At 46.4% G+C, this 25,817-nt stretch overlaps 1 protein-coding gene across 2 annotated transcripts; it reads left to right on the top strand.

Moving 5' to 3' along the window:
- The first annotated feature begins 1,168 nt into the window (after nucleotides 1–1,168).
- ACBD4 (acyl-CoA binding domain containing 4) lies at nucleotides 1,169–25,739 on the top strand. Of its 2 annotated transcripts, XM_083583460.1 has the most exons (11): nucleotides 1,169–1,295; nucleotides 4,333–4,473; nucleotides 6,266–6,386; nucleotides 8,624–8,708; nucleotides 9,367–9,487; nucleotides 11,392–11,487; nucleotides 14,132–14,226; nucleotides 16,907–17,000; nucleotides 21,942–22,069; nucleotides 24,213–24,266; nucleotides 24,713–25,739. In XM_083583460.1, exons 2-11 carry the CDS (start codon nucleotides 4,392–4,394, stop codon nucleotides 24,821–24,823), a joined length of 987 nt encoding a protein of 328 aa, XP_083439586.1. In that variant the 5' UTR covers nucleotides 1,169–1,295; nucleotides 4,333–4,391; the 3' UTR covers nucleotides 24,824–25,739. The 2 variants fall into 2 exon arrangements, with proteins under 2 accessions (XP_083439586.1, XP_083439587.1); XM_083583461.1 differs by lacking the exon at nucleotides 11,392–11,487.
- Nucleotides 25,740–25,817: the final 78 nt, after the last annotated feature.

Here is a 25,817-nt window from a genome sequence, read left to right as displayed (position 1 = left end):
TGGAAGGACGTGTGTTTATGGAAGAATAATCTTACTCGGCTATGAGTGATCACCAAAGAAGAAGATTTTATTCAAGTCGGCGCCCCTGCAATGGGGTAAATTGGAATTTGGACTGCAGCCGAAGGTCTGCATCTTCCTGGCATAATTTAAATCCCTCTGGTCTCTGAATTTAACCTCTGGAGCAAATAAATACAGTATGAATTTGTTGTTTAGTCGTTTAGTCGTGTCCGACTCTTCATGACTCCATGCTTGCCAGGGGGTTGGACTCGATGGCCCTTGTGGTCTCTTCCAACTCTATGATTCTATGACCGGAGCACGCCAGGCACTTCTGTCTCCCACTGTCTCCAGCAGTTTGGTCAAACTCACACTGGTAGCTTCGAGAACACTATCCAACCATCTCGTCCTCTGTCATCCCCTTCTCTTGTGCCCTCCATATTTCCCAACATCGGGGTCTTTTCCAGGGAGTCTTCTCTTCTCATGAAGTATTGGAGCCTCAGCTTCACGATCTGTCCTTCCAGTGAACACTCAGGGCTGATTTCCTTAAGAATAGATAGGTTTGATCTTCTTGCAGTCCATGGGACTCTCAAGAGTCTCCTCCAGCACCATAATTCAAAAGCATCAATTCTTCGGCGATCAGCCTTCTTTATGGTCCAGCTCTCACTTCCATACATCACTACTGGGAAAACCATGGCTTTAACTATACGGACCTTTGTTGACAAGGTGATGTCTCTGCTTTTTAAGATGCTGTCTAGCACCCTCGCAATGGGGTAAATTGGAATTTGGACTGAAGCCTAAGGCTATCGGTCTGCATCTTCCTGGCACAATTTAAATCCCTCTGGTCTCAGAATTTAAACTCTGGAGCAAATAAATACGTACAGTATGAATAATTGCACGGATAAAGGAATCAGCTTGCTATCTTCTCTTCCGCCCGACGATGGCGATATTAGACAATGAATATCGCATGAATATTTGCTAGCCAAGGCCGTTTCCTTCTCCTGCGGGCGGCGCTGGCGTACAAACAGGAGAGGCTTTTCTACATCACAGCAAAAACACGAGCACAGTATTTCTCAAGCTGCAAGGCGGGGGGCGGTGGATGGCTGGGCTGCTGCCTATTGGCCGAGGCGCGAAGCGTGGAACGCGATGCAGCGCGGTGGTTGGCTGAGACGCGCTTCACCCTGAACCGGGCAGCCGTGGGCTGGCTTTAGGAGGTCAAAAGTAACAAGCAGCAAAAAAACACAAGCCAGGCGCCGGGAAAGCGCAGTGCCCGGGCAAAGAGCGAAGTTGAGCGGAGCAAGGTGAGTCTGGAAGCGGACTCTTGTGCAAAGGGCTTGGGATCACGGGTGCTGGGGGGTGGGCACTGGGGGCAAATGGTCGGATAGGCCTGGGATAGCTCAGTCAGTGGAGCATGAGACAGTTAATCTCAGGGTCGTGGGTTCGAGTTCTGCGGAGAGACAGAAGATTCCTGCATTAGGGGGTTGGACTAGATGAGCCTCAGGGTCCTTTCCAACTCTGCAGTTTGATGGTTCTGTGATTCCCCAAAGGGGCACAAGGTGCTGGGTTGGGATTGTGATCAAAAGTAGGAAGTTGGCAGTCGGGAGACAGGGCAGGGAAAGGTAAGGGGCAGCCACGTTATCGTACAAGAGGTGGAAGGAGGAGGTGTCAGAAAGCAAAAGCAGAGCGGCACCAGGGAACAAGGGGCTGTGGGCAAGGTGGTGGTGGACTGCGATTGGCGCTGGGGTGAGTGGGCTCCAAGCCACAATGACAAGCAAAAGGATTGCAGTGTGGGAGCAATTTGTCGTCCGGCTGGCAGAAGATGGGTTGCACGGGGAGAATGGCAGAATTGTAGGGTTGGAAAGGGACCCAACCCCAAGCAACAAAGGAGTCTTTTGCCCAGGGTGGGGCTCAAACCCACCGCCCTGAGATTAAGAGCCCTGTGCTCTACTGACTGAGCTATGCAGGAGAGGAGAGCTAATGCTTCGTGCATTGTGGCAGCAAAAAGCAGGACACATGAGAGCCACACTTGCCTTAGCCTGTGTACACATCATATATATTTAAAGCGCGTTTCCTCCTCCCCAAGTATCCTGACAAGTGTAGTTTTTTGAGTGTGCTAGTTGTATATCTGTGATGAGTAAACTACAGTTTCCTTGGGGGGGGGGGGCAAGACATGTTTTGAATATGCTTTAGATGTATAGGGTGTTCAACTCAAAGGACTCAGTTACTTAGAGCAGGGGTAGGCAACCTAAGGCCCGGGGGCCGGATGTGTCCCAATCGCCTTCTCAATCCGGCCCGCAGACGGTCCGGGAATCAGCGTGTTTTTACATGAGTAGAATGTGTCCTTTTATTTAAAATGCATCTCTGGGTGATCTGTGTGGTCTGCCTGGTGTTTTTACATAAGGAGAATGTGTGCTTTTATTTAAAATGCATCTCTGGGTTATCTGTGGGGCATAGGAGTTCGTTCATATTTTTTTTCAAAATATAGTCCAGCCCACCACATGGTCTGAGGGACGGTGGACCGGCCCACAGCTGAAAAAGGCTGCTGACCCCTGGCTTAGAGCGTGGTGCTGATAACACTGAGGCTGCAAGTTTGATCCCCGTATGGGACAGCTGCATATTCCTGCATTACAGGGCTTGGACTTAGGGGTTGGAGATCCTTCCGACTCTACAATTCTATGGTTCTATGATTCAATGAATTGGTCAAGGTAGGAAAGCAAGGTGCCCATTAGACACTGAGGTAGATTGATGGAAATCATGGACATTGGACCAGAAGAATGGGAGTTTCTTATCAGAAGAAGGCAGCAAAGTGTATTAGATACAGAGCGCCAGAGTGCTCTTTGCATGGGTAAGGCAAGCAGGCGGCATCAGTGTGGCATTGGCAACAGAAACCAGGTTTTCGGGATGTGATGTGTAGTTTGAAAAGTGCCAGTAAGGTAAGGAGGTGTAGCAGTTGCACGAGAGAGCTATACTCCAGGCAGCAGGCTGCCCAGAAGTGGGCCAATGCCACATTGAAGAGAAGACACTTACAGGATCCAGTCAAACCTCAGTTGTCAAACATAATCCTGTTTGGCTTCCGAAATTTTTGACAACCAAGGCGCAGCTTCCGATTGGTTGCAAGAACTTCCTGCACACAAGTCAGACGTTCAGCTTCCAAAAAAACCAGAGCATTTACTTCCGGGTTTTCAGCATTCAGGAGCCGAAACGTTCCAAAACGGAGGCGTTCGGTAGTCGAGGTTTGAATGTATGAGGTAAAAAAAGTTAAAGGACCCCTGACAGTTAAGTCCAGTCAAAGGCGACTATGGGGTTGCAGCACTCATCTCACTTTCAGGCCGAGGGAGCCGGCGTTTGTCAGCAGACAGCTTTGCGGGTAATGTGGCCAGCATGACTAAACCGCTTTTGGCGCAATGGAACACTGTGATGGAAACCAGAGCGCACAGAAACGCCATTTACCTTCCCGCTGCAGCGGTACCTATTTATCTACTTGCACTGGCGTGCTTTCGAACTGCTGGGTTGGCAGGAGCTGGGACTGAGCAACAGGAGCTCACTCTGTTGTGGGGATTCGAACTGCCGACCTTCTGATCGGCAAGGCCAAGAGGCTCGGTGGTTTAGACCACAGCGCCACCCGGTCCCCTATATAATACCAAAGGGTATTAGCCCTTTGGAGTCTCCCCTTCTGGGATGCCCCTGGGAACAAGGACCACTTGCATATGAGAGAGGCAGAGGGATGGCAGAAGTATCTTGACTGAGAGACAGGAAAGTGAAATTCTCCCAGAGTTCTCCAAACTGGAAGAGCAAAGGAAAACTTCCAGTGAGAGCTGGGAGAGTCTGTAATTCTCTGTGGAGGCGGGGATTAAGAAGATTGTACTTGGGCACTGTTTTTGTACTTTAGATAGGGGCTGGCGGGGGAGTTGGTAGGCTTTGAAAGAACTACAGTGGTACCTCAGGTTAAGAACTTAATTCATTCCGGAGGTCCGTTCTTAACCTGAAACTGTTCTTAGCCTGAGGTACCACTTTAGCTAATGGGGCTCCCACTGCCGCTGTGCCGCTGTAATCTATAGATATAGATATATACACACACACACAAGATTACAAAGCTGAAAGCTCCAGCTAAAATCAGGCTCGTGTCACAGCACCACAGAAAAAAAAAGTTGCTGTGTGCCAGCCTGTCAAAAGGTGCAGACATCGGGCGTTATCCTGGCTCCCCGGTATCTTCACTTGGTTGCAAGTGGCGGATTGCCAGGTGCCAACCTGGCGAATTTCAAATGCTGGTTTCATCACTCTTGCGCTGTCCCTCTGAGAAGCTGCAGCAAACGAATCTCTTTACCTTTCTCCATCCAGAGCCTTTGGTTTTCCTCAGCACCTCTGCTTTTCTTCCAAGATTGGCAGCGGCGGAGACAATGGGGATGAAGGAAGAAGAACCCGATTACCAAAAGCAGTTTGACGCTGCTGTCCGTGTCATTCAAGGCTTGCCCAAAAATGGTGAGAGCCCATTTGGGGATGCTCTATGGTTACTTGCTGTACGTGCTCCACAGACCTCTAACATCAAGTTCTCCAAGCTTGTCTGTACAACAACTTTTGAAAACCCCAAAAAGAATCTGGGATTCTCAAGAGCTGAAACTTAGATTCTTAGTTTGAAGCTTGCATAGTACCCTTACTGGTGTGTTATACTCCCTGATTCCCTATCCTCAACAGGATGGGTTATATTCCAATTTACTGTGTATGAAATGTTAATGTTCTGGAAGCTGCCCAAAGAGTGGCTGGGGGAACCCAGTTATATGAGTGGCATATAAATTGTTGTTGTTAGGTAGCATATAAATTGTTGTTGTTGTTGTCAGATGGGTGGCATATAAATTGTTGTTGTTTGGCAGCATATAAATTATTATTATTATTATTTGGCATATAAATAAATTACTACTACTTACTACCACTGCTACATGCTGCTTACATGCCAGAACAGCTTCTAAGCAAGTTACAAGTATAAAATCAATTACAGAATCCATACACACAAACTATAACGATTCCATCAAAACGTTTTTGAAAGCCGTATTTAAAATACACACTACTACCAAGCCCATTAAAAACATAATTAATTGAGAAATTAAAACAGATCAGGAAGTTCAAGCTCAGTCTTTTAATTAATAATTAATAAATAATAATACAGCCCGCTCTGCTCCGACTCCATTCCTTTTCATGACATTTTGGGGCTACTATCGGGTTTGGCGCTGTGCACGATGATGCGTCATTCGGACGCGCCTAAATCGGGAGTTGCATGTACTGAATTTGAACTTCCTGATCAATCTGTTTTAAATTAATTTAATTGTTTTGACTGTTTTGGTTTTTAACGGGCATGATTGATTGTGTGTTTTAAATGTGGGGTTTTGAATGTTTTGATGGAACTGTTTTAGTGAGCAGAGATTTTATAATTATAAAATTATAGTTGTAAGTGTAGGCCAGTTAGAAGCTATTCTGGCATGTAAGCATCTTATAAAGAAGAATGTTGTGAGTTTTATTTTAGGGGGAGGGGGTTAGGTTCGTCTTCTAATTCCTGGATCCAGCACAGGTTCAATTACTGGAATCGGTAGGTGAGCCTGGGCAATGGGTCATTAAGAGAAACAAAGGCAGTGGCTCTGTGCCAGAGGACAAATGGGTGGGCCTCCCCCCCCCAAAAAAACCCTGTCTGTTAGTTAGAAAGACAAAAGCCAGAGTTTAGGTCTGTGTGAAAGAGACCTGGGTAGAAGCAGGCTGCAGGCAGAAGCCATAGAGCAGTAATGTCCAAACCTGGCCCTCCAGCTGTTTTTGGACTACAACTCCCATCATCCCTAGCTAACAGGACCAGTGGTCAGGGATGATGGGAAATGTAGTCCCAAAACAGCTGGAGGGCCAAGTTTGGCCATCACTGCCATAGAAGGAGAGACATCATCATCATCATTATTATTATTGAATTTATATACCGCCCTATACCCAGCAATCTCAGGGGAGTTCACAGACTAAAATCAAGATATAAACCCACAAAATACATAATAAAAATACAAACAACAACCCAATAGCTCCCCCCCAAAAAAAAACACATTTTAAAAGGGCATAGGATGTAAATTGGCTCAGTCAAAGGCCTGGTTAAAAAGGAATGTTTTTGCCTGGTGCCTAAAGGTGTATAATGAAGGCACCAGGCAAACTTGCCTGGGGAGAGCATTGCACAGATGGGGAGCCACTGCAGAGAAGGCCCCGTTCTTATGTTGCCACCTTCCGGATGTGACTTCCCCACTTTTCTCAGGTTCCTACAGACCATCCTACGAAGAAATGCTGCGCTTCTACAGCTACTACAAGCAAGCCACGGTGGGTCGGTGCCAGATCCCCAGGCCAGGGTTTTGGGACCCTATTGGCAGATATAAATGGTAAGAAAGGCAAGGACCAATATCTCCTTTCAGAACTTAGTGAGGCACTGGCTTTGTTTGAACTTAGCCCCTGATCCTGTTTTCAACAAATGGATCCAGCCTTGCAATGCTGGTGCAAAGTACTGCTGCTTATCTGATCGGCATGGGGATAAGCTAGTATTGCTCCAATTGCACGGGCAACTGTTGCAATTATGGGCTTAATTTTAGATGCTGGCTTTGATCCATAAAGGCTTACGTCTCCCTGTATTTGGCCTGTGTCAAGTTGCAGTCAGGTGATCAAGTACTGCCTTTCAAAGAAAAACAAAACAAAAACGCCCTTATTGCAAGAGATTAAAACTCCAAGAATGAGAAGCAGGGCTTTCATTGCAGTGGCCCCCTACTTTTGGAATGCCCTGTCTTTTGTTCTGAGCAGGAGCTAATACCGAGCCCTTACCCTTAAGAACTGCATTGGTAGCCTCTGTTCTTACAATGGCCACCTGCCAGTTGTTATTTATTAATAAAATAACCATGCCGTTTTTAAATACAGTGGTACCTCAGGTTAAGTACTTAATTCGTTTCGGAGGTCCGTTCTTAACCTGAAACTGTTCTTAACCTGAAGCACCACTTTAACTAATGGGGCCTCCTGCTGCCGCCGCGCCGCCGGAGCCCGATTTCTGTTCTTATCCTGAAGCAAAGTTCTTAACCTAAAGCACTATTTCTGGGTTAGCGGAGTGTGTAACCTGAAGCATATGTAACCTGAAGCGTATGTAACCCGAGGTACCACTGTAGTGCAAATCATAGAATGGCATTGAATTTTACTCAGTATTGATCAAGAGTAGATTCCAATGTATAGTTAGCAGAGTCAAAACTTAAAACACGTTGCAGGATTCCCAAAAAATAGACCAGAGGCAATTGTATTTAATCCAGCAGAGCTTTACTGCAACGGAAGGCAAATGAGCATAATGGTCACAAATCCAATACATTCGGGATTGGCACTGTCCATAGGAAATCCAGTTGCAGCAGATTTAACTTAAACTTACAATAACTTAAGTCTAAATAAGTCTAAACAATAAGTCTAAACCTTAACACTAAGCTTACAGTCATACCTCGGGTTGCGAACGCTGTGGGTTGTGCATTTTCGGGTTACGGACGCCCCAAACCCGGAAGTACTGAAATGGGTTACTTCCGGGTTTTGGCGCATGCGCAGAAGCACTAAATCACGCTTTGCGCATGCGCAGAAGTGCCGAATCGCGTCACGCACGTGCACAGACTTAGCGCTGTGGGTTGCGAACGCTGTGGGTTGTGAATGTGCCTCCTGTACTATGTTCCACTGTACTATGTACAGAACACCACACCAGAAGGAAAAGACATAGAAAGAGAAAGTGAAACTCAGGCTCCTTCTGGACTTACTTTTATGGTCAGCATGACCTTGACAGAAAGAGATAAGAGAACCAGTTTAAATCAGCTGTACTCAGCTTCTCTGAAGGAATAACCCAAACATCATGAACCTTCTGCTTGCTTCTTTCACACAGAGAAGCTTCCAGAACCCTCTTGAATTAATTAGAATAGGGAAGATCTCTACACATCAGATCAATACTTTTTGCACTAAAAAATGCAAACTGACATAGAATTCTTAGAATCATAGAGCTAGAGAGCACCCTGGGGGTAATCTAGTCTAACCCACTCCAACGCAGGAATCTTTCACTCAACATGGGGCTTCGAACCCACAACCCTGAGATTAAGAGCCTCATGCTCCACCAACTGAGCTATCATGCCTAGTTTGTGTGTGTGTGCTGTTTGGGACATACAGTGGTACTTTGGGTTACATATGCTTCAGGTTACAGACGCTTCAGGTTACAGACTCTGCTAACCCAGAAATAGTACCTCGGGTTAAGAACTTTGCTTCAGGGTGAGAACAGAAATCGTGTGGTGGGGGCGCGGCAGCAGCTGGAGGCCCCATTAGCTAAAGTGGTACCTCAGGTTAAGAACAGTTTCAGGTTAAGAACCGATCTCCAGAACGAATTAAGTTCTTAACCCGAGGTACCACTGTATGGGAAAGTGAATGTTTAAAATTAATCAAAACGAGAAGTAAAAATACTCTGAGTTATCCATAGACTTTCTGAATAATCGCAAGAATAATAGAGGGCTGCTAATTCAGAGGACCCGACTTTCAGGCAGGTGTGAACTCTTGACATCTTTCTTTCCCAAAATGAAGCACCTGTCCCCCAGGTAAGAAGTTATGTTTGGCTTTTTGGCAGGGATGCATGGAACAGCCTGGGGAAGATGACCAAAATGGAAGCCATGGCAGCTTATATCGCTGAGATGAAGAAGGCTGCTCAGAAGGTAGGAAATGGGGAACACCCTCTTCATTCAGGCCTGGTCTGCCTGGATGGGTCGCCATGGAAACTCCTTACAATGAGATATGAGTAGGCTGCTGCTCAAGCCTAACAGCGATTCAACGGCAGAAATGGCAAGGAAGGCACCTCAGGGTTTGGGCTTGAACAAATCTCTGTGGGTAGGGGATTTCAGAGAGCCTTTGGCTCGGAAATGAAGGAGTTCAGCATGAAGGAACCCAGCGGGTTTTTGAACAAAACCGAAGTTTTGTGCCGTTTTAAAACGTGTCAAATGTTTGTGAGATTCAAAGTGAAAGTACAGCTGAGATCCCTGAGAGATGTTTTAAAATGCACAAACCACCAGGCCTGATGTTTAGACTTCCTGATAAGACATTGGCTGAGTTCTCTTTCGAATCCTCTAAATGCAGCAGTATACTCCACTGGCAATGATGTAAAATAAATCCAAGTGAGAAGGGGTTAGATTTACACTTCTGCAAGAAAATTTGCTTGAGAGTCCCTTGTGTGGGACTCTCGGTGGTCCACGATCTGGGGGGAAAGTTAGGTCCAGATTTCAACATTGCTGCAGTGTTAGGTTCACCCAGACCGGTTGCTGGATCCCAGGGAATGTTTTCGTACCACCCGGGATCCTCTCTAGGACTTTTTGGCAGGTCATCAACACCGTGCCGTTGGATGAGTCGTCGGAGGACATGTTTGTATACTTCGAACCCCTCTATGAAGTGATACACGATATGCCGAGGCCCCCCGACTCCTTCTTCAAGAAGAAAGCAGGTACGTCCGTTAGCAGTGACAGAGGGGTGGGTGGGTTCTCCAGCTATTATGGTGTGTGCTTCAAGACCACAGTTTTTTTTAATAAGAATGTAGAAGTCACCTTCCCAGCTCCTCTTGGACACAGCCAATGCGAGCTTTGCAGGTGCTTCCATCTAATCTGGCCTCCGTAAAGTGTGTCTTTTCTGTAGAAAGCTTGTTCAGCATGTTTGAGAGTGGAGCCTCGCAGCGAGGGAGACTTGGCTGGATGACCTGCTTTCAGATCATCCCCCGGCCGTGCAACTGTAGGAAAAGGAATCCCTAATCTTAGCTGATCCTTGTCCCTCCCTGAAATTTCTCAGGTGCCAATTTGCATTCATCAGCTGGGAGTGAAGCAGTCCAACCTGCTTGGACCTGCTTAGGGTTTGGGCAGCATAGACAGCCCCCACCCCCAACTTTGCTGCAGGATTTTTGTTGGCAGGGAGAGGGGAAAAAGACTTGTGATTCAGTGCATGATGGGTTTCCTTCTCTGAATAACTTCCCTCCCGGCCTTGTTTTTTCCTCTCAAAAATGGTGAAATATACTCGGAGTCGAGAGTGGATTTCATGCTCTTTATTCAGCTCGTAGTGGTGAGGAGGAATGGATGTTCCCCCAAAATATCTGCTTTATATACATTATTTACACAATGGGCTGCACGTGATTGGCTAATTCCGGGATTCTCCTGTAGGCCAATCAGGTTGTGGATTCACTTCCACCTGGAGCTGGATTGGGTGGCTCCTGCGGACCAGTCATTCTGCTGCATTGTTCTAGGACCAATCAGACTGCTGCATTTTGGATCCTATTCTAGGACCAATCAGACTGCTGCATTTTGGGTCCTATTCAACTCAGTACATAAGAGATGGGAAGGGCAAAGCAGGGAAACTTGGGACAGTGGAAAGGGTTTGGATTTTAGTCTATATTGTGTGAGATGCATATCAGGAGCTTCCCCTCCCCTTGCCCGTTTCATTCTAAAATCTTGGCATGTGCAACTCTTCTGTAGAGCACTTTTGACTTCCCCACCCCCATCGAAAAGATCTGGCCCACCTCCCAGCTGTTATCACTCTTCTTACAGTGTAAACAGAAGCCCTGTTGCTGCCTGGGTCATCAGTGGAGATAACAGCGCTGCCAACGGGGTTAGCTTCACGGTCAAAAAGTGCCCATCGGCGCTCCCTCTACTATGTTGGTGGACCCTTGGCTGTGGGCTTGCATGGAGCAGCAGACTGTTCAAAGCCGCGGTTTAAAATTTCCCACAATGCCCCAGAGTGGCACTTTACAGCAGGAGCATTGTGGGAAATTTAAATGGCGGCTTACAAACCCACCGGGTACAGGGAGCTTGAGACAGCCATCAGCGCCCTCATCTCTGGGACCACTGCAGCTGCCCAGGGATTCTGGTATCTGATGCTGGAACGGACGCCCATTTATTTCAGCAAAGCTTGTGCAAGAGAACTTCCTAATGGACTGTGCCGTAAACATCAGCACCGTCTACCTATTCACGGCACCCCAGACAGGCCATCTGAGCTAACAGTTTCATCTAGCTCTAGGTTTCCCAAATTTGGGTCTCCAGCTGTTTTTGGACTACAACTCCCATCATCAGGACCAGTGGTCAGGGATGATGGGAATTGTAGTCCAAAAGCAGTTGGAGGCCCAAGTTTGGGAAACCCTGATCTAGCCTCACAGAAAAACCAGTTTGCTCTTCTTGGGCCTTTTATATGGAGCCTGTCATTTGGTGGTGCCGTTATTTGCGTTGTAGCCAGCGAAATTTAAGGTGCTGATCCTCTCGTGCTTAAATGAAAAGATGGCATCAAAGTTCTTGAAAAAGCTGCAGAGGTTCGTAGGAGATAATCCAGACCTTATGGGCGGATTTGATGGACATTCCCTTCTCTTGGTAGTAAAAACAGGCTCAGAGTCTGCCCCGCTCCACAACGGCTCTTTAAGGGGACCGGCTGAGAGCATCCCATCAGAACACGGAGAGTGCAATCAAACAGGCAAGATTTACAGATATTCTAGCCAAATGCCTATCATGATGACAGGTGGGATGTGTGCAGAGAAAGGGTTTTAATCCTGCAGCAATTCCTGCAAGATACCATGCATCTTTATGAACTCTGAGCAGACTGCATCATCCCTGTAAGTGATGGCCAAGCTGTGCAGCGTCCGAGCCAGCAGACAGGGTTTGCAGGAACCTCAGGTGTCTCCAAAGATGCCCCACTTTGTAATCCACTCTTCTAGGGAAAAGTTATCCGTGGATATGGAAGCTAATAAAAGATGCACTCAGGCACACCATTGGAGGTGAGAGCTAACCTGCTTCCTGCTATTCATGGTACCAGCCATTAAGAATTAAGCCTGCTCTTTTTGGTTCAGTCGTATCGTGTTCCCTGGTCACATTAGAGTGGGACAGAAACGTTGGGAACTAATTTAATTAGGAAGGAGAGGTTCTCTTTTTTGTTATTATTGTGGGTGTATTTCAACATAACCTGCAGTGGCGGTGAGGATCTCGATGTGCAAATTTGTAGCTCTGCTTTAAGAAAAGAAAACAAACCCAGGTGTCTAGAGAAGCAATGTCGGTTAAACCAGTTTTAAAATCAGTTTAGGGTTCAAGTTTGGACAGAACCCAAGCTGGTTCATATTCCCACTTTGAGCAACAAGTGGTTGATTTGGGAGCGGGAGCCTTCCATCCCTCCTCCCACAACGTGATATGCCAAAACCCAGCATCTAAGTCAGGGTTTCTCCCAGTCACCAACATCCTTGACCTTCTAGCTAGGGATGATGGTGACTGGGAGTGGCCGCGGAGACTACAGAACACCGGTCCTGAAAGACCTTCATTGGCTCCCAGTAGGTTTCCGAGCACAAATCAAAGTGTTGGTGCTGAGCTTTAAAGCCCTAAATGGCCTCGGCCCAGTATACCTGAAGGAGCGTCTCCACCCCCATCATTCAGCCCAGACACTGAGGTCCACCTTCGAGGGCCTTCTGGCGGTTCACTTGCTGCGAGAAGTGAGGTTATAGGGAACCAGGCAGAGGGCCTTCTCAGTAGTGGCACCCACCCTGTGGAATGCCCTCCCATCAGATGTCAAGGAAATAAACAACTACAGTGGTACCTCGGGTTAAGTACTTAATTCGTTCCGGAGGTCCGTACTTAACCTGAAACTGTTCTTAACCTGAAGCACCACTTTAGCTAATGGGGCCTTCTGCTGCTGCCACGCTGCTGGAGCCTGATTTCTGTTCTTATCCTGAAGCAAAGTTCTTAACCTGAAGCACTATTTCTAGGTTAGCGGAGTGTGTAACCTGAAGCATATGTAACCCAAGGTACCACTGTATCTGACTTTTAGAAGACATCTGAAGGCAGCCCTCTTTAGGGAGGTTTTTAATGATTGATGTTTTATCATGTTTTTAATATTCTGTTGGGAGCAGCCCAGAGTGGCTGGGGAAACCCAGCCAGATGGGCAGGGAATAAATAATAAATCATCATCATCATCATCATCATCATCATCATCATCATCATAGTCCAAAAACAGCTAGAGGCCCAAGCTTGGGAAACCCAGATCTAAGTTTTGGTGCCATTTCCTTGGTTCACTGAAGGACAGCTTGATTCTTGAGCCTTCATGAGCTGCGCATAGCCTAAGCAGTGGAATCAAAGCTAAGCTCTTTGTCCTTCTCTTTTGCAAATCAGATGAAATGTTGAATACGAGTTGCTACGCAGCCCAGATCCAAAACCTTTTGCGACAGTGTTACAGAAGATACCCAGTTCATTTTGTGTGTGTGTGTGTGTGTGTGTGTGTGTGTGTGAAACCCACTATAGCATGAAAGAAATACGAAGCACCTAGTTTTTGGATTTAGCACACATTTGAGGATGTGATCAGAATATGCACACCCGGTTTTCTTGGCCTTTTATCTATCATGGGTCAGATATTGAGAACAAAGGATGGAGGCTCCCGAGCCACACTCTTTTCACATCTGGACATTGACCGGGAAGATTAGACACCAAGAGGACAATAAATGTAAAAAAGAATGGAGTAACTTTATAGTAAACACTTAAAAACGTAAACACTTAAAAATGTTAGCAGGATTGGATTAGCACTTGCAATATAATTTGATAAAGGATATTAAAAAAGAGATTTAATAGACTGTATAAAAGTATTTAGACACAGAAAAGAGAAGAGATAATTATTGAAAACCAGGGAGAGGAGTGGGGGGAAGTCCGGGGGTCAGAAGAACCCCTATAAAGATACTGAATTTGTTTATAGATTAATGCTAATAATAATAGTGTGTGTGTAACATCTGGACATTCGGATACAGTCATACCTCAGGATAAATACGCTTCAGGTTGAGCGCATTCGGGTTGCGCTCCGCGGCGACCCGGAAGTAACGGAGCGTGTTACTTCCGGGTTTCGCCGCTCGCACATGTGCAGATGGTCAAAATGACGCCACGCACATGCGCGGAAGCGGCGAAACGGGACCCGCGCACACGCATACGGCTGTCGTCGCATCTTATGTTATGTTCAGGATGCGAACGGGGCTCCAGAACGGATCCTGTTCGCATCCTGAGGTACCACTGTACTGCACTATATGACGGCTTGCACAAACTCCTATCTGTACTTCCGTTTCTGAGCCATAACTTTTTATCTCGCTGGCTAGGCTATGCAGACAAAGAAAGCAAGAGCATCCATGTGCCCAGCGATTTGGAGAGCGAGGTCTTCTTTGACAGCCTGGAACCCATGGAACCCGATGAGGTGATGATGACTAATGGGGTGGGAGGTAATTGTGAAGTTAACTATGAGCCTTCTCCTTACTTTTTGATAGATCTGATCTAGATTTTCTTTTGCTATAAACATGCTCTTGTTAATTAATTGATTACAGGTAAATTTTACAAAGTCAGAAGCTATGTGCTTCAACAACCCTCCTCTCACCCAAAAAGAACTCACGAAGGTCACCAAAATAAAACTCTGCCACACCAAGTTCAGATACCTAGGGGTACAAATAACCAGAAACCTCAATAAATTGTACCTCCACAACTACAAGCCCCTGTGGCGACAAATTAACAAAGACCTAAAGAGATGGAATAACATGAATTTCACTCTCTCAGACAAAATAGCCATGATCAAAATGATCACACTCCCAAAACTAACCTACCTATTCCAAACCCTCCCAATCTGGATCCCCTCAACCCAACTCCGCAGTTGGCAGAGAAAACTACACTCTTTCATCTTCTCACATAAAAAACCAAGAATAAGCCCCAAATACCTGCACCTCCCCACCTCAGAAGGAGGATGGAGAATCCCCAACATAGAAGCATATTACATTGCCAACCAAATACGCCATATAATCCCATATATACTAGAAGATGAGACAAAACAATGGGTACACCTAGAGAGGGACACAATTGAAAATACCTGCACCACAACATACCCACTCCTCCCAAACAAACTAAAGAAAATTCCCACAACACTTAACAGGTACACACAGACCATGCTCAAAGCATGGAAAACACAAATAGGCAAACTATCCCCAACCCCATCCCCATTAATCCCCCTGGCGTACCACCCATTATTCCACCATGCAGCACAAAACCTCCAGATAAAAACCTGGCGAACCAAAGGCTTATATCGCCTAATAGACTTTTATAAAAATAACAAACCCTTGTCAACACAAGAAATACAAGACAAACTAGAAGACACCCAAATGCCCTGGTTAACACAACACCAACTACATGCCCTCTTAAACAACCCAACAGTAAAATCAGCAGCAACTAGACCCCTGACAACCTTTGAAAACCTCCTCCTAACAACAAAGGGAAACGGTAAAGGGGCAGTATCTGCAATATACAAAATACTACTTCAAAACCCCGCAAATCCCCTAGACGCAATCAAAAAACAATGGGAGAATGACATAGGCTATGAGATTAACCCCACTCAATGGACCAGAATGTGGTCTAAACCCCCCTTTAAATCCATATCAACGAAAAGAAAAGAACTCACACTGAAACTCACCTACAGGTGGTACCTAACACCAAGGAAACTAGCGCTAATACACCCAGGAACCTCACCAAAATGCTGGAGAGGGTGCACCTCCACAGGCACATACCTCCACATGTGGTGGGAGTGTCCCAAAATCCAACTATTCTGGACAACAGCCATACAAGAAATATGTAAAATAACTAAACAAGTATTAGACTTCACCCCAGAATTGGCCCTACTAAACATCTTCCAAGACAACAATGCCCATTTACACCACAAAGAACTCATAACCCACCTACTTTCAGCAGCCAGAAACACCATAACCAGACACTGGAGAGACCTGTCAGGAGTAAGCATGGACCAATGGTACCAAATAGTATGGGAAACAGCCCTACTAGAAAAATTAACTAATAATCTGAAACTGACACGGGGACAAACAGAAGAAGACACCTTCACCCCGGTATGGCTCCCCTTTATCACATACACAGCCCAACAGGACAACGACAATAATCCACCAACAGCATACAAATCAATATGGCTAACCTGATCCAAAACACCCACCCACCCCACTCACACACGAAAACAAAGATCACCACAGCCAATCACAAACAAACAAACAATCACACCCTAGGCCAACCCCAACCTCTCTCACCACCAAAGGAACACAAGTGAACAACACAAGCACGCTGACACCAAACTCTACATACATTAAGCATAATAGAAACACCGCTACCCGACCCCAACCCCATCCATCTCCCCTCCCTCCACCCCCCTTTCTTTTTTTCTTTCTTTTTTCTTCTCTCCCTAATGCCTCATCAAATGAAACGGATTTGTAAAAATGTTACATGGAAGAAAAAAAATACGAGGCATTACACTTACACTGTAAAACAAGAAAACCCTTAATAAAATATTTTTTTAAAAAAATAACTGTCCCATCTGGCTTTGTGTAAATAGCTTTGTGGGTTAACTCACACACATCTACATTAATTCACCTAAGGAAGGTCAAATCTTTAAAGTTGTTATTAGAAATGACACAGAACAGGAGACAACGCAATACTTTCCATTAGTCTTAAAATAATGGAACACGATGCATCATCTTAATGTCTGACATTTGGTATACTTTCCTAGCGAAGAATGAAATGGCTTTCATTTGCCAACCTTGTTAGGAAACAGGAACAGCCCTACCCACTGAGCCTTCTTCAAGTCACAACAGCTCTAGAACTCTATTATGACATCCAGCTCAGAGCTATTACTAGAAACGGTCCCTTGAACCCTGGGAATTGTAGTTCTGCGGAAGGAAGGCTTGATCATTCTGTTACAGTGAACAACCAGCACCTCCACTGTCCCACGATCTGTTGGAGGAAGTCATGACGGTTAATGGAACAGAGCCAGGAAAGAAAAAAAGGAGTCTAGGCATGCCCATACGATTTCAATCCCTCTCTCGTTTCCCCCACAGGATATGAGGCTATCAGCCATGCCAAACCTCCCCCTGAACAATATTCAGAGTGGAGAGAAGACTGGATATAAGACTTCAGCATCTTCAAGGGAAGGTATAGATGCGAGACTAACGTTTTGACTTAAAAACACACAGGGGGAGACAGGTCCAATGCAGGTCCTTGACTAATACAGCTTTCTTCTTCTTTGGCGATCGCTCGTAGCCGAGTAAGATTGTCTTCCATAAACACAGTTTTAACAGTGAGTGCGAAAGTGACTGTGGAGGCCAATTCTGGATCCACACTCCCTTCCACAGTGGGGACACAGGTTTCCGGGCGGGAGTTGATCACAATGAGGGTTTGCCGAGCGTGCCTTCCTCTTAGCGTGTTTCTCCCTTTTGACCTGAGTTTGAGCGTCTTCAAAGCCCACAACACCTTTGGTAAAGGCTGATCTCCAACTGGAGCACTCGCAGGCCAGTGTTTCCCAGTTGTCGGAGTTTATACTACATTTTTTTATATTTTACTTGAGTCTTTGAACCTCTATTGTCATGGGTAGGCAAACTGAGGCCCGGGGGATGGATCTGGCCCAATCACCTTCTAAATCTGGCCCCGCAGATGGTCTGGGAATCAGCGTGTTTTTACATGAGGAGAATGTGTGCTTTTATTTAAAATGCATCTCTGGGTTATTTGTGGGGCATAGGAATTCGTTCATTTATTTATTTTTCAAAATACAGTCCGGCCCCCCCACAAGGTCTGAGGGACAGTGGACTGGCCCCCTGCTGAAAAAGTTTGCTGAGCCCTGCTCTATTGTTGAGCTTTCCATTTTTAAGTTCGGAATAGTGTAGTTGCTTTGGACGACGATAATCAGGCATCCGCACAACATGACCAGTCCAACGCAGTTGATGTTGAAGAATCATTGCAGCTTGCACTGTTGGCAAGGAAAGGCCATTTTCTGATCTGCGAGTGCAAACAAGCCCCAGTGTAATTAACTCAGTTTGATCCTGAGATAAGTCTGTGAGGCAATGTCCCGGATCTGGTAGGAAGCAGGAGTTTTTGCTACGAAGAAACGGCAGATGTGCCAGGAGAGTCGGGGCTGTACAATGGGCACCATAACAGAAACAAACCTTTTGAGAGAAAGGCAAGCAATGGGAGCAGAAGGCAGGAAAAGGGCATCTCGTTCTCTGACCAGGAGGGCATTATTGGGTTCTGTAAAACCGTTTTAACTAACTTTAATCAACTTGTCTCCTACCATGATACAAAGCCTGGTCACGCATCTTGGGTCTTCTATTGGCCCAGGAAGGAAGCCTCCATTTTGCGGGGGGGTGGGGCGGGCATAGAGGAGAGATTTGATCTGGATTATGACAAAGGGTTAAAGCCACCTCACCCAGTGTTGTGCTTCCAATGCAGGCCAGCCCCTTCCCCCCGCCCATTGCAATTTTGTTAAAAAGAGTTTTATTGAGATTCCAAAAACGTAACCACAATAACAAACACAACTGAAAATGGCAGTCATTCAGCAGGTTACGGAGTTGGGTGTACGTGGAGTCTACTTAATAGCAAACAAAACGTTATGGACACTTCCCAAGTCACTTAAGATGCAATTGAATATATATCCACACCAATGGAGGCCTAGCCATAGTCTACCGTAAGGTAAAAGGTAAAGGGACCCCTGACCATTAGGTCCAGTCGTGACCGACTCTGGGGTGGCGGCGCTCATCTCGCTTTATTGGCCGAGGGAGCAGGCGTACAGCTTCCGGGTCATGTGGCCAGCATGACTAAGCCGCTTCTGGTGAACCAGAGCAGCGCACGGAAACACCGTTTACCTTCCCATCAGAGTGGTACCTATTTATCTACTTGCACTTTGACGTGTTTTCGAACTGCTAGGTTGGCAGGAGCAGGGACCGAGCAACAGGAGCTCACCCTATTGTGGGGATTCGAACCGCCGACCTTCTGATCAGCAAGCCCTAGGCTCTATGGTTTAACCCACAGCGCCACCCGCGTCCCTTTCTCATTACTGTAGGTCTAGCTAATAAAAGGGAACAAGAGTCGCATCAAATTTGCCATGTTTTGATACGCTTCCCGTGTTGCATTATGGCTGTTTCTTGGTAAAGGAAAACAAACCCGCAAGGGCCACTCACACGATTAATGCCATATAAAGTGACAATTTATCTGGCCTTTTAAAACAGAAAATAAATAACGCCTGTAGTGACAAAAGGAACTGTCTCCAAAATAGTGACAGGCATACACATGGTACGGAGGGATCAAAGAGCTGTTCTATGCCATTTACTACCTTGTGACAACGTGGTACAGTCAAACCTCGGTTGTTGAACGTAATCAGTTCCGGGAGCCCGTTTGGCTTCCAAAACGTTCGACAACCGAGGCACGGCTTCCAATGGGTTGCAGGAGCTTCCTGCACTCAAGCGGAAGCCATGTTGAATGTTCAAAACATTTGAAAACCGGAGCATTTACTTCCAGGTTTTCGGCGTTCGGGAGCCGAAACATTCCAAAATGGAGCCGTTCAGGAACTGAGGTTTGACTGTACCACCCTAAAAAAAAATAACCGCTGAAGGAAATCTGCTTGGAGTGTTTGTATGCCTCTCTAAATGGCCCATCTTGAGGGTGCTTCTCCACGTTGCAAATGGCCGGATCTAGAAAGGTTGATGCCCAGGAGCCAAGATTTGCTGCCCATGATAAAATTACTTAAGACAGGCAGCATGGATTCTAGCCTCGCCTCATGATCTTTTTTTCTGAGAGCGCTTAAATATCCTGTGTGCTTTCCCACCCACCCCCTCCATAGCAACTCTACTATCTCGGAATATTCTTCTCATCTGCTCAGAGGTTAATTAGTAACATACCTGTGAAGATAAGGCTGCATAGCATGGATGGGTCATACGTCTTGCCTCCACCGATTCCCCAATCCCTCGTCTCCTTCTGTGTTCCTCACTGAAGTTTGGCCTAACTTTTCCAGTGGGGTTTTGTGCTGCCTGGCATGGGCCCTTTTTGCCCAGCCTTTGCATATGCTCAGAATAGATGTTGTCTTGTTTACAGAAACAAGAATTAGGGGAGAGCGGCAAGCGGTGCCAGCCTGACACCATTCACCGTTGTGTCTCTGATGAGACAATCCTTGATGCCCCTGGTGAAAAATGAAGAAACGCTCCAGGAGATCTGGGGCAATGGAGAAAACCTCCTGGCCTTGATGAGTGGTCTCTGAGGAAGTGAATATGCAAACTAAGCACACACTTGAGTCACACTGCTTCCTGCACTAACTGGTAGTGACTCTTCAGGGATGCTCTCATTCTTTTAACTAGATGCGGCAGCACCAAACCTGAAATCTTCTGCATGCAACTGTTTCCATGCACAATTCAAAGTGTTGGTGCTGGCCTTTAAAGCCCTAAACCAGGCATAGGCAAACTCGACCCTCCAGATGTTTTGAGGCTACAGTTCCCATCATCCCTGACCACTGGTCCTGTTAGCTAGGGATGATGAGAGTTGTAATCCCAAAACATCTGGAGGGCTGAGTTTGCCTATGCCTGCCCTAAATGGCCTTGGCCCAGTATACCTGAAGGAGCATCTCCACCCCCATCATTCACTGAGGTCCAGCTCCAAAGGCGTTCTGGAGGTTCCCTCCCTGTGAGAAGCGAGGTTATAGGGAACCAGGCAGAGGGCCTTCTCAGTGGTGGCGCCTGCCCCGTGGAACGCCTTCCCATCAGATGTCAAGGAAACAAACAACTATCTGACTTTTAGAAGACATCTGAAGGCAGCCCTGTTTAGGGAAGTTTTTAATGCTTGATGTTTTATCCTGCTTTTAATATTCTGTTGGGGAAACCCAGCCAGATGGGCGGGGTATAAATAATAAATTATTATTATTATTATTACTTGGTTTATCCCAAACATTTGGGACTGTGGGCAAGGGTCTTTTAAAACACAAGGAGCCATTTCCAGGTTGGCTTGAGCTCTACCACCTCATATTTTAGAAACTATGACTTGCTTGTCATCAGTTCTGATGCAATGGAAAGCCCTGGTGGCTTTCAGAGGAGGGGAGTGACTCTGATAAAAGAAAAAGGCTACAATCAAGTGGATGCCCCCCAGTTATCTCATGTTCCTTCCTCTAATCTAGACACCACAACCATTAAGAACAGGGGTAGGCAACCTAAGGCCCAGGGGCCAGATGTGGCCCAATCGCCTTCTAAATCCGGCCCGCGAATCAGCATGTTTTTACATGAGTAGAATGTGTGCTTTTATTTAAAATGCATCTCTGGGTGATTTGTGGGGCATAGGAATTCGTTTTTTTTCTTTCAAAATATAGTCCGGTCCACCACATGGCCTGAGGGACGGTGGATCGGCCCACAGCTGAAAAAGGTTGCTGACCCCTGATTAAGAACATAATAAGGAGAGCCTGCCGATCAGGTCAGTGGCCCATCTTACAAGTGGCCTGCTCATGGGAAACCTGCAAGCAGGAGCAGAGCGCTTAAGCAATTCCTGATCCACAAGAGGATTTAATCCTTTCCCCGACCACCACCACCCACTCACAGGTGTAGATCTGGAATGGGTGTGACTTCTGAGGCCTGGGAGCTCTCGCTTTAGAAATCAACTCCCGCTACTGGGATTATATTTGAGCGCCGCTGCCTTTTAAGGTTCCACCCCTTTAAGTCAGGGATGCGGGTGGCGCTGTGGGTTAAACCATAGAGCCTAGGACTTGCCAATCAGAAGGTCGGCGGTTTGAATCCCCGCAACGGGGTGAGCTCCCGTTACTCGGTCCCTGCTCCTGCCAACCTAGCAGTTCGAAAGCACGTCTAAGTGCAAGTAGATAAATAAGTACCACTCCAGTGGGAAGGTAAACGCCGTTTCTGTGCGCTGCTCTGGTTCGCCAGAAGCAGCTTAGTCATGCTGGCCACATGACCTGGAAGCTGTACGCCGGCTCCCTCGGCCAATAAAGCGAGATGAGTGCCGCAACCCCGGATTCGGCCACGACTGGACCTAATGGTCAGAGGTCCCTTTAGCTTTACCTTACCCTTTAAGTCATATCTCTTCTGATCTCTTTCTCCCTGTCCCATGTTACAGAGAGGGGTCTCGGCGTGATCCAGCAAGACGCTGACCTGCACGTGATGAGCGCCATTCAAGCTTTGCAGGAGGACATGAAGAAAGTGATGGAGAGACTCGGCTACCTGGAATCCCAGGCAGCTTTCCAGGCACGTTGGGAGACACATTCATTTCTTTTATAAATGAATGCATTAATTTTTCAGCACAGCTGGGGGGAAAACTTTCTGAGATATTGCAAAGCATTGTGGATGCATTGTATAAAAACTTACAGTCCCTAGCTCTCATCAGGCAGTGCATCTTCCTACACATCTGGGAACAAGGAACTTCCTAAAACCAAAATCACTTTTGCCAATACAAGGGTGTCTGTGCATTATTATCTTTAGGAGAAATTCTCCTCTGTGCTGCGCTAGCATCCGAGGTGCATCTGTCAAGGACACAAGACAGGGCCTGCTCAGTGGCCAGAGAGCCAGTGTGATGTAGTGGTTAAGAGCAGTAGTCTCGTAATCTGGGGAACCGGGTTCGCGTCTCTGCTCCTCCACATGCAGATGCTGGGTGACCTTGGGCCAGTCACACTTCTCTGAAGTCTCTCAGCCCCACTCACCTCACAGAGTGTTTGTTGTGGGGGAGGAAGGGAAAGGAGAATGTGAGCCGCTTTGGGACTCCTTAAAGGTAGTGAAAGGCGGGATATCAAATCCTAACTCTTCTTCTCTTCTTCTTCTTCTGCAGCTAGACTCTGAAACAGGGGTAGGCAAACTAAGGCCCAGGGGCCGGATCAGGCCCAATCGCCTTCTAAATCTGGCCCACAGATGGTCCAGGAATCAGTGTGTTTTTTACATGAGTAGAATGTGTCCTTTTATTTCAAATGCATCTCTGGGTTATTTGTGAGGCATAGGAATTCGTTCATTTCTCCCCCAAAAGTTAGATAGATAGATAGATAGATAGATAGATAGATAGATAGATAGATAGATAGACAGACAGACAGACAGACAGACAGACAGACAGACAGGCCCACTACATGGTGGACCGGCCCACGGCTGAAAAGGTTTGCTGACCCCTGCTCTGCAACCTCCTGCCTTTGTCCCCTTGCTGATGATCTTTGGCCGATAGGATCAATAACTGCTAATGATTCTCTCTTATTTGCAGCCGACTGCCCAGTTTTAGAAACTTCAAACAGCCCCCCTAGTGGAGAAGATCTGGGTTCTTTTATTAATGGAGAAACTTTCCCACCAATTAAAAGTTTCAGAATCTTTAGGCAAAGGTTTTCTGGCTATAAGGTTCCATGTTACGGAGATAGTAACTCAGGGAAGCGGTTATTTAACCCTGAGCGACACATTACTACCCATATAGGTTTTGTGCTATAGCAGTTGTACTCAGTTAAAACCAATAAGAAGAGTTAAATATTTCAGTGGCAGAAACAAGAGTTGTATTTCTCCATTCTGGATTTTATGGTTTGTGGCCTGTATCTGTTTAACTTCATTGTGCAGCTGTTTCATGAAGATGGCCTTAACTGTGTTCCACACAAATTATTTGGGACGGTGTTAGCTGTGACAATGTCCAGAGGTGTTCAGCTGTGGGGTTGTTGTTTTTTGATGAATCTATTCCAAGTCTATTCATTACACCCAGATTACTTTGCATTTTTGCTTGTCTCTTTTCATGGGGGGGCACAGTATAATCTTGTTGCTTTGCTGTTATCATTCTTGTAATGATCCTGTCCAGTGCTTTTTTTCTAAAAATATATATATATATATGTTTAGGGGTACTCTCATTTTCCTACTCATATTGAAATACTGCCCCTCAATGCGGCCAAACTTAGATTCATAAAATGTTTAGGGGTATGCGTCCCCCTAGGAAAAAAGCACTAATCCTGTCAAACTTTTGTACAGCCACCTGTGTGTGTCCCCCTTCAGCCCTGCTGAAATACGAGTATAAGAAAAGGAGGAAACATTAGAAAAATATTTCCATAAGAAGCTGAAAAGACTAGTGGAAAATTAGAAAACAGTTCAGAAAACCCCCCCCCACAAAAGCTCACAATGCAATGTATCCATTCACAATTTTTTTTTTATTTTTTGGTAAAATAAAAATGGACAATAATCCTGAGAAAGAATGGAGAGAATAATGGTAGGCAGCATGAGTTATGAAACTTTGTGCAAAACTGCCAAGGATCCTTTTATTTTTCATTTAAAAAATATTTACATAGTACTCTTTTTGACCTTAGAAAACCCCTTTAAAAGATCATAGATTGGAAAAGTGCACAGGCTTCTAGATCCTCATCGTGATTTTTCTGCCTTTCAGGGTCACACGTCGATGCTGAATCCTTGTTGGCCAACCTCTTTGCACAACAGAAAGGTATGTGGCAAGTATTCTTAAGTGCGGTCCCTATCTTTTATCACTTTGATGCAACCAGGCATCTACATGGGTTGGCCTAATTAAAGAAAACCAAACCAGAAACACAGGAAGCAATCGCAAAGAAGAGTGTGCCTCTGGGCATGTGTAAAATGCTTTTTCTGACCACCCTAAATAGCAGCCCACCTGCCTGGATCCGCTTGCCATCAACCTGTTAATCAGCAAGGAAATGCTGATCGATGAACAAAGCTTCGGTCGATTTCTCCCATTTATTAACCAACTCAAACTTGCATTCTCGCCTGACCGGTTAATTGGAATAATGTAAGCCAGAAAGCAGGACTCCTTATTGTGTCCTGGGAAGCAGCAGCAGCAGGTGCCATTCCGCCCACAGTGCTTTCCCTTCAATCCAGTCCAGGATTTTACCCCCACCCTCTTTTCTCGTTCCCCAGGAACCTCCAGGTTGGCCCGCACAGCTGTCACCTCGCACCTGGTTTTTCCTGTTGGCTTGGCCTTTCATCATCCAATGGCTGCATTGGTATTTTCAGAGGAAGAAGAGGTGAATTGCGCAAAGACAACAAACCCCCTTGGAAAAAGCAAAAGAAGCCCTGGCACTTTTGTACTCTGAACATTCGACGCTTGCCAACTTTTCCAACCTAGCAGGGATGGGCACGCCTTGGGTTTTTGCCTAACCCCAATGCTGCAATCTTGGGGTGCGGGTGGGTGGTCAGTGGATGGGGGAAGATATTTAATCAAATTTGGGTGGTGCTAACCAGTATGCTTTTGGGGGGGGACGCGGGTGGCGCTGTGGGTTAAACCACAGAGCCTAGGACTTGCCGATCAGGTCGGTGTTTCGAATCCACGCGACGGGGTGAGCTCCCGTTGCTCGGTCCCTGCTCCTGCCAACCTAGCAGTTCGAAAGCACACCAGTGCAAGTAGATAAATAGGTACCGCTCCGGCAGGAAGGTAAACGGCGTTTCCGTGCGCTGCTCTGGTTCGCCAGAAGCGGCTTAGTCCTGCTGGCCACATGACCCGGAAGCTGTCTGCGGACAAACGCTGGCTCCCTCGGCCAATAAAGAGAGATGAGCGCCGCAACCCCAGAGTCGATCACGACTGGACCTAATGGTCAGGGGTCACCTTCACCTTTACCTTTAAATAAAGGAAGTGAGGGGGGGTCATCTCTGCAAAAAGAAACCCAGGGTCACGGGGCTTGTTCAGTCGCACGCAAGGAGAAACCGAGGCTGGCGCTCACAATTCGAGCAGGCGACACGCAATCAAACGAGACTTCGCAAGGCTCTGAACTGTGGGGTTTGTGGCAGGGGGACAGGCAGGGCTTGTATTAACTAATCCAGGGGGTGGGCCTTTTTTGCCGCAATTCCCCTACCTAGAGAGGAGGGGGGCGGATTATTTGAACTCAGGGTACCTAAAGTATTCCCAGTTGCGGGAAATAGTCGGATGCTAATAAAAGAAAATGCAGTCCTCTTCTCCTTTTTCTCAGCTCAAAAGGCGTGGGGGCTCCAATGCGAACTAAAGATTCCTCCCCCCAAAAAATGCTTT

This window comes from Podarcis filfolensis, assembly GCF_964270895.1.
Source record: "Podarcis filfolensis genome assembly, chromosome: 13".
Classification (NCBI taxonomy): domain Eukaryota; kingdom Metazoa; phylum Chordata; class Lepidosauria; order Squamata; family Lacertidae; genus Podarcis; species Podarcis filfolensis.
The sequence above is the reverse complement of the archived record's forward strand: the minus strand, read 5'-3'. Positions and strand labels throughout refer to the sequence as shown.